The sequence below is a fragment of the Carcharhinus amblyrhynchos genome, chromosome X, assembly GCF_965287045.1.
Source record: "Carcharhinus amblyrhynchos chromosome X, sCarAmb.v2.hapA, whole genome shotgun sequence".
NCBI classification, from domain to species: domain Eukaryota; kingdom Metazoa; phylum Chordata; class Chondrichthyes; order Carcharhiniformes; family Carcharhinidae; genus Carcharhinus; species Carcharhinus amblyrhynchos.
This window is the reverse complement of record NC_137359.1, coordinates 7,872,581-7,881,516: the sequence shown is the minus strand read 5'-3', so window position 1 is coordinate 7,881,516 and position 8,936 is coordinate 7,872,581. Positions and strand designations below refer to the sequence as shown.

The 8,936-nt window shown below is 46.6% G+C and overlaps 1 protein-coding gene across 1 annotated transcript; it reads right to left on the bottom strand.

Moving 5' to 3' along the window:
• Positions 1-288: 288 nt before the first annotated feature.
• On the bottom strand, positions 289-7,823 carry LOC145361943 (SPRY domain-containing protein 4-like). Its single transcript, XM_080217933.1, has 2 exons — positions 7,690-7,823; positions 289-1,792 (listed from the first exon to the last, which is right to left on the bottom strand). The coding sequence occupies exons 1-2, from the start codon at positions 7,781-7,783 to the stop codon at positions 1,254-1,256; spliced, it is 633 nt and encodes a 210-aa protein (XP_080074059.1). The 5' UTR covers positions 7,784-7,823; the 3' UTR covers positions 289-1,253.
• Between the last annotated feature and the right edge of the window lie 1,113 nt (positions 7,824-8,936).

Genomic DNA, 8,936 nt, shown 5'->3' with positions numbered 1-8,936 from the left:
TTTGACCATGCAAAATTATCCTTTAGTGCTCAAAGATATGCAGATTGGATGGATTAGCTATGCTAAATTATCCCTTTCTGTTCAAAAATGTGTAGGCTTGGTGGATTGGCTGTGCTAAATTGCCCCTCAGATTCCAAAGATGTGTAGGTTAGAGTGGATTGGCCATGGTAAATTGTCCCTTAGTGTCCAAAGATGTGTAGGTTAGGGGGATTGGCCATGCTAAATTGCCCCTTAGTGTCCAAAGATGTGTAGGTTAGGGGGATTGGCCATGCTAAATTGTCCCTTAGTGTCCAAAGATGTGTAGGTTAGGGGGATTGGCCATGGTAAATTGTCCCTTAGTGTCCAAAGATGTGTAGGTTAGGTGGATTGGCCATGCTAAATATGTGGGGTTAGGAGGTAAGGGCGGAGTGCTGGGCCTGGATAAGATGTTCTTTCGAAGCGTCTTTTCAGAATGAAATGGCCTCCTTCTGCACTGTCGGGGATTCTGTCCTTACTGTGGCTTTTCTTCCCTTTCCTCAACTGTTATCTGTGGAGTACCAACTGGGCTAAAGTCTGAACTTCCGCCTCCAAAATTTCACCTAGCTCTCTGTTCCTTGAAGAACCTCCTCCAAACCTCGCACTTTAACAAGATCTTTACTTATCTGCCTGATACATCCTTGGACAACGGTCCTGTCTTGTGATGTTTTAGAACAGTGAAGCTGCTCGAGTTGTTGCTACATTCATATTTTATTAAAATATTAGAATACAGATTCAATACTTATTACTCTAACTCCAGTCCCCTCCACTATTCCATTTACCTGTTTGGTCTAGATACGGGGGTGGGGGGGGGTGTGTGTGTGTGTCTCGACAAAAAAAAGCAAAAAAATCTCAAGTTGCAGTACCAGGAGTTACTGTTTGGCATTTTGAGAGCTGATGATGCAATTACCCAATGTGAAGATAGTTTCACAAGACCAGCAAGAAACTGAAGTTGCCTCACTGTCAACATTCGCTTTCTTGCAAAATTCTCTTCCACATTTTAAGGACAGGAAAGGGTACTTGTATAACTTCAGCAGATTACATGAATCACAATGATAGCAATTGCAACTTGCTCACAGCTGGACTGGACGCGGCCACAGGTTCAAATAATGCTGACAAGAGGATGAAAGGATAACTTCAAAACCTGTGTCTATGTTGAAAGGACCAACTTCTCAAAAGTGACTGACAAATAGTGAACCAAACGAAGTCTGGATAGTAGGGATCTTAACTGGAGAGAATCAAATGCCCTGCAGAATGTCCAGGCCTGAATGTGTTAAGAGCTCTCCACTCCATAGCGCAAAGGCTGGAACTAGCGGCACATTGAACTCCACAGTTATTGTGCTCACAACAGCCGCTTTCTCAATGTCTATTAAACTGAGCTTCCTGGCGTCACAGTCCAGGAGAAAGCCTACTCGATCAGGCTTCCCAAAGAAGTCAACTGGCACCATCTCATTGGACGTCATGGAGTACCACTTCCGCTGGAGATAAGCATACACCCAGGAGCAGTCATTGGCACCAATGCATTCTTCTCGTGACATGCTTGCCTCTGCCACGCCGATTCGAAACTCCTGTGACCGCTTCACTGTGACCTCCCAGTAATGCCTCCCAGTTGAAAGAGTCACATCGGCCAAGACCACAGCCCACTCTCTGAAGCGCTCAGGATTTTTTGGCACTTTACTTGGGTCAATACCAATCATGCGATAGATGACTCCTGTCTCTTTTTTGAAAAGGTCCAAGCAACTGTGGGCTGTCTTTTCATCCAGTTTGAAATTTAAATCTATAAATGAAGAAGAAACACAATGCCACACACTGCTCTCTAAGATAATATTGCTTAGGAGACATTTCCAGTTAGTCAGGGGCAAGCAATCTTAGGTTCAAAGACTTCTCATCAATCAGCTTCGTTACAAACTGTTGAGGCTTAATGTGGGGGAGACGGACAAAAGGGATGGGATGAGAGGTTTTCAAGGAATTAAATGGAGTGGAGGTCAGGAGGAACAGTGGTCAGGCAGGGAATGAGAATGTGACTGGAGCTTGGGGAGAAGGAGAAACTAGAATCTTGGTGTTGGGTCTCAGGGTAGGGATGGTGAAACATGGGGTGGAGAAAAGACAGTAGGAACTTGAGGCATTTTAGCTTGGGTGGATGTGGGGGGGCGGACAGAGAGAGAAAGGGCTGGGTGAGCAAGGAGCAGAAGATGGGCCTGGAAGCAGGAGATAGCGCAGCAGCAATGAGGCAGTGAAGAGTGAAACTAGGCTATTTCATTGTGGGTAAACAGTGACAGATTGTATCCATTGGTGGATAAGGTGAATGACTGAGAGCCCTCACTGGATAAAAAAAATTAAAAGTTCTTGAGTAAGAGCTAAGAGTGCGCTGCCTCGTCATGGGGTGATTGAGGGGGAAAAGAAACATCATTTCAGTAGAAATGGGATAAATAATTATGAAGGATAAATATGACAGGATCTGGGCAATCAGGGTCAAATAAGAACTGGGGGCTGAATTGCTTCCTGCAATGCTGTTCTTTGAATATTTTTTGATCAAAGAGTGGTTTATAAATATTGATGGATGGGTCCTGTCAGATATCCCCCAGAGGTAAAGTCACATGGGACCAGAGGTGAGCTGGCAAGGTGGATACAAAACTGACTCGGTCATAGAAGACAGAGGGTAGCAGTGGAAGGGTATGTTTCTGAATGAAGGGCTGTGACAAGTGGTGTTTCTCAGGGATCAGTGCTGGGACCTTTGCTGTTTGTAATATATTTAAATGATTTGGAGGAAAATGTAACTAGTTTGATTAAAAGTTCGCAGACGACACAAAGGTTGGTGGATTTGCGGATAGCGATGAGGACCATCAGAGGATACAGCTGGATATAGGTCGGTTGGAGACTCGGATGGAGAGATAGCAGATGGAGTTTAATCTGGATTAATGTGAGGTAATGCATTTTGGAAGGTCTAATAAGGATAGGAAATACACAGTAAATGGCAGAACCCTTAAGAGTATTGATAGGCAAAGGGATCTGGGTGTACAGGTACACAGATCACTGAAAGTGGCAATGCAGATGGAGGAGTCAAAAAGGCATCTGGCATGTTTGCCTTCATCGGCCAGGGCACTGAGTTTAAAAATTGGCAAGTCATGTTGCAGCTTTATAGAACCTTAGTTAGGCCGCACTTGGAATATAGTGTTCAATTCTGGTCACCACACTACCAGAAGGATGTGGAGGCTTTGGAGAGGATACAGAAAAGATTTACCAGGATGTTGCCCTGGTATGGAGGGCATTAGCTATGAGGAGAGGTTGGAGAAACTTGATTTGTTCCCACTGGAATGAGGGAGATTGAGGGGCGACCTGATAGAAGTCTGCAAGATTATGAGAGGCATGGACAGAGTGGATAGTCAGAAGCTTTTTCCCAGGGTGGAAGAGTCAATTACGAGGGGGCACAGGTTTAAGATGTGAGGGGCAAAGTTTAAAGATGTACGAGACAGTTTTTTTTTACACAAAGGGTGGTGGGTGCCTGGAACTCGCTGCCCCGGGAGATAGTGGAAGCAGATACAGTAGTGACTTTTAAGGGGTGCCTTGATAAATACGTGAATAGGATGGGAATAGAGGGACATGGTCCCCGTAAAGGTTAGGGGGTTTTAATTCAGTCAGGCAGCATGGTTGGTGCAGGCTTGGAGGGCTGAAGGGCCTGTTCCTATGCTGTCATTTTCTTTGTTCTTTGTTGTTCAAATACCAAGCTCACTACCCTCTGTATTCACTTTTGATTTGGTCCTGCGCAGTTTGTGCTAACCAGTTTTGATGTTAGAACTCTAAAAGTGAATTTTGTCTTACTGAGCTGTCCAGTTCCCATGGAAGCAGAGTCTGAGGAGATGGGGAGAGATGTGGGAATGATTGATGAACCTGACTACACCTTGGGCAGTGCAGGAGAATTTAGGCTATGGTTTCAGAGTTAGCTATCAGCAAAGTAAAAGGATTACCACTAATATTTCCAAAAATGACGCCAGGAAAACTACCCTGCTCCCTGAAAAATGTTCTGGGAACTTTTGTGACTACCCAAGCCTTGCGCACGTAATACTGCTACAGTGCAGTAGTGAGGGAGTACTGCACTGTCCCTCAGATAAGATGTTAAACTGAGGCCACATTTCCCCCATCAGATGATGTAAATGATTTAATGGCCACTATTTAAAGAGCAGGGCAGTTCTTCCAGTGTCCTGGTCATTAGTGATTTATTGTACAACCTCAACAAGTTATGATGAACCTTTAACTGTTTCTCTAGCCACAAATGCTGACTGACTGAGTGCTTTCAGGATTTGAGATACTTATTTTACCCAATACTGATGAGCTGGGCATTATTTCACTGTTCTGGGATTTTGCCATACACAAATTTCCTACAACAGTGACCACACTTCCAAAGTGCTGCAATGGCTGCAAGCCTAGTTGGGATGTCCTGAGACCCTGAAAGGAGCTACAGCAATGCAAGTCTTTCTTTGGGAACACTGGAAGTGAGGGCAGGATGTGTACAAAGAACAGGCACTTGGCCCAGCTGACCAGTGATGAGAATTGTGGGAGCTGGCACTGCAGTAGGAGCTGCGCTTTAACTGGAACCAGGTGGGAGGCCACAGCCACCACACAAAAGGGCAGAATCTCAGCATCTTTAAAGATTTCCTGGGGCTCCCCATCCCACTGGCGATGCTCAGCCGCACCCGCCTGTGCATCTGACCAAAAGTGGTCAATTAAGGAGCGCCGTCATTAACGGCAGAATGTGCATTTTACTGAGCCACAAAGCTGGCAGTTCCACTGCTGGAGGCAAGGTAGAGTGAGGTACCTAAAGATGAAGGAGTTTAAATTATCTGTGGAGGGAGAATCCTCTGACTCGACAGGACGGCCTGTGGTTCTGTAACAGAAGTGGCAGCGGGGATTGGGATGGAATAAATAGAGAATGCTCTGCTGGCCCCCTGGCCTGATGCTGGGAGGCTGTCTCCAGAAATTTAGCAGGCTTTGCCCAGAGTCTGGAGCCATCTGCGACTGATAACATCCTGGCGGTCCCCTCAATATGGCCCCAAGTAGCAAACTAACTGGCACGAGCATCATTGAAAAAAAAAAGAGACATGCTGTCAAAGCTTTTCATCTTGCACTTATCAGGACAGACACAAGAATGCCAAACTTTAAAGAGAGCTACAATTTATACTGCATGAGAAAAAGGGATGATTGGTTGGCAAATTGACCTGAATTGGACAAGTTGTTGCCATGGAGAATGCCCGAGGGAACTACTCATGTTCAAACATAGAATGCTTGGACATGTTCCTTTAGCTTGCACAGGTCAGGTCCCTGCTCATGAACGTGTGCATCTTCTTTCAAGTGTAAGTAAGCCACATTGCGAGACTGACTGATCATCGAATGTCACCTCTTGCAAAAGGTGCTTATCAACAGGATCACTCTGCCCACATACACATTTGACTTTGCAACCGTATTTGTCAATATGCTACTCTACAAAGCCATGAACGTTTGCATCACATCACAATATCATGACAATCTAGACATTCTCTGAATCTGTATTTGTTGAATTTATGAACTTAATAATCCGCACAGTTGAATTTAGCTTGAACGACAACGTCTGCCCAAATAGACGGCCATGGGTTCTGGGCCCAGATCTCACCAACATTTTTGTCACTTTCCATAAGAAACAAGTTTTTGATAGAATTACCCTATAGCTTCTATTCCCTTGCATATTTCCAATAGGTAGTTGATATGTTTCCTATATTTGAATCTGCAAGAATTTCCTTCTAAACTTTAATGCTTTCATCCTGCATTCAAATTCATCTTTAAATTGGTGCAGTGTAACAAGCTCCTGTTCCTCAATGTTAAGAAATCCGTGAATGGGTTCTCTACTGCTGTTTACCACAAGCCTACTTTCACCAGTCAACATACACATTGGGATTCCTACAACACCATGCACTGCAAGCTTGTAAATAAGGCTAGATGCTCACTGTACACATTTGACACTGAAATAAGGCACATCAAAGCTATCCTGAAATAACAGCTACGCCATTCAGATCACTGCTTGCAGCATATCACACATCTTCATGATATCCTTAGGCCTTTCCATGTTTGGACCTGAAAAGTGCCCAGTCTACCTCAAATTGCCCCGGAAGGATAAAATACCTCAAATACTTGAGCAACAGGTAAAGTTAGGCCTCTCATGCTGCTACAAACATGAGCGGTGTTTTTCACTAATAGGATCCTGCTGTCAAACCAAAACGACTGCCTCTCACACATAGGGGGTAATGCATTGTATGAATTTCAATGCCTGTGAGAAGCCAGGTCTGTAGTCTGAACGTCCCAATGATTGGCGGATTGTATCAAACAGTACGCTTCTTCAGATGTTCGGAATCAGAATACTGGCCACACTTAACCCGTGCTGACAAAACTCAGAACATAACGTCTAACTTTCAATGCGATTGGGCAGCACCTGCTGAACAATCCTAAGTGTTTTTTTTGGTTCTTGCATGGCATGTTGGTTTTGCTGGCTAGATCAACATTTATTGCCCACCCCCAATCGCCCTCAAAAGGGTGGTGGTGAGCTGCCTTCTTGAACCCGCTGCAGTCTATGTGGTGTAGGTACATTCACAGTGCTGTTAGGGAAGGAATTCCCAGGACTGTTATTGGACATCAGCCAGTCCACGTGGTGTTGGTACACCCACAGTGCTATTAGGGAGGGAGTTCCAGGATTGTTATTGGACATCAGTCAGTCCATGTGGTGTAGGTACACCCACGGTGCTGTTACGGAGGGAGTTCCAGGATTTTGACCCAGCGACAGTGAAGGAATGGTGATATATTTCCAAGTCAGGTTGGGATGTTCCCATGAGCCTACTGCTCTCGTCTTTCTAGGTGGTAGAGGTCACAGGTTTGGAAGGTGTGCTAATTACACTAGCAGCCAATTAACAACCCAGATTATCAGTTGTCTTACAATGTAGTTGCAAATACAAAATGTCTAAACAATGTATTTTTTTCTAAATAAAAACTAAGTGGGAGACAATCACTCCCTGGTGTATCTACATAGCAATGTCTCAATCAATATCTGCCAACTTGTCAACCAATCAGTCCCCGACATTTCTCAAATAAAAACAGAAAACGCTGGATGCACTCAGCAGGTTTGGTAGCTCTGTGGAGAAAGAGAGTTAGCATTGACTTCATATTAAAGTCTTGTCCTCTTTGAAATTTGGTCTTCTTGCATCTATAACCCCATTCCTCACCCCACCTCCAACCTCACCCTCATCACCTACCCCTTGAGCCCTACCCCACTCCTTGACACCATTCTCTTGACCCCAACTCCAATCCTGACCCCTTACCCAACCTATGACCCCAGCTTCACCCCATGACCCCTACCCCATCCCCACCCCATTGACCCCTACTCCACTTGTTGACCCCTACCCCCTTAACCCCAATCTTGAGTCCCACCCCTTGACCTCTACCCATCACTTGACCCCATCCCGACCCTTGACCCCCAACCCCACCCCTTGACCTCAACCCCTACTCCCTTGACCTCTACTTCAATCTTAATCCCTTGACCCCTACCCCTTGATCCCTAACCCACCCCCGAGCTGAACAATTCCAGAGCAGCTTCGGCTCTTCAAGATCCGCAAATTGCGGTCGCACTGAGCTTCATAGACCAGCATCAATACTCACAGCGTCTGGGAGGATCCCTGACGCAAAGCTGCGTCCTCGTCAGCAGCAAACCCCCAGCTCCAGCCCCTCGGAACAGCCGCCAAATCGCCGCCATCTTCACCCCACCGCCAAGCGGAGCATCCGCGCGCAGCCAGAGCGGCGTCAGGACGCGATAGTGCGCGGCGTGCGTGATAGTACGTGTCGCGGCGTGCGTGCGTGATAGTACGTGTCGCGGCGTGCGTGCGTGATAGTACGTGTCGCGGCGTGCGTGCGTGATAGTACGTGGCGCGGCGTGCGTGCGTGATAGTGCGTGGCGCGGCGTGCGTTCGTGATAGTGCGTGGCGCGGCGTGCGTGTGTGATAGTGCGTGGCGTGCGTGATAGTACGTGCCGCGGCGTGCGTGCGTGATAGTGCGTGGCGTGCGTGATAGTACGTGCCGCGGCGTGCGTGCGTGATCCGGTGGGATGGGCAGCAGGGGCAGTTTGGCGTATATTTGCTGGCTGCTGGTTAGTGCCGGAGCCATGATGTGGGTATGCCGGCGTTGGACTGGTGTAAACACAGTAAAAAGTCTGACAACACCAGGTTTTAGTCCAACCTATTTATTTGATAATATACTCACAAGCTTTCGAGGGGTTACCCTCTTCGTCAGGTGAATGGAGAGTTCTGGCCTCAGACAGAGCATATAAAGCACAGACAGTTTAGAGATTACTGATTAAAATGCGAATCCTTACACCTAACCTGCTGTTCAAGACCTGAAGTGGCTGATAATGTGAGTGGTAGGAGCACTGATCACAGTTTAAAGAGATGTGTATTGTCTCCAGACAGTACAGTAAGTGAGGTTTTGCAAACCCAGGCAAGTCACGGGGGTTACAGATAGTGCGACATGAACCCAAGATCCCTGTTGAGACCGTCCTCATGTGTGCGGAACTTGGCTATCAGTCTCTGCTCAGCGACTCTGCGCTGTCGTGTGTTGTGAAGGCCGCCTTGGAGAATGCTTACCCGAAGGTCAGAGGCTGAATGCCCGTGACCACTGAAGTGTTCGCCAACAGGAAGGGAACAGTCTTGCCTGGTGACTGTCGAGCGATGTTCATTCATCCGTTGTCGTAGCGTCTGCATGGTCTCCCCAATGTACCATGCTTCGGGACATCCTTTCTTGCAACGTATCAGGTAGACAATGTTGGCCGAGTTGCAAGAGTATTTACCATGTACCTGGTGGATGGTATTCTCACGTGTGATGATGGTATCCATGTCGATGATCCGGCATGTCTT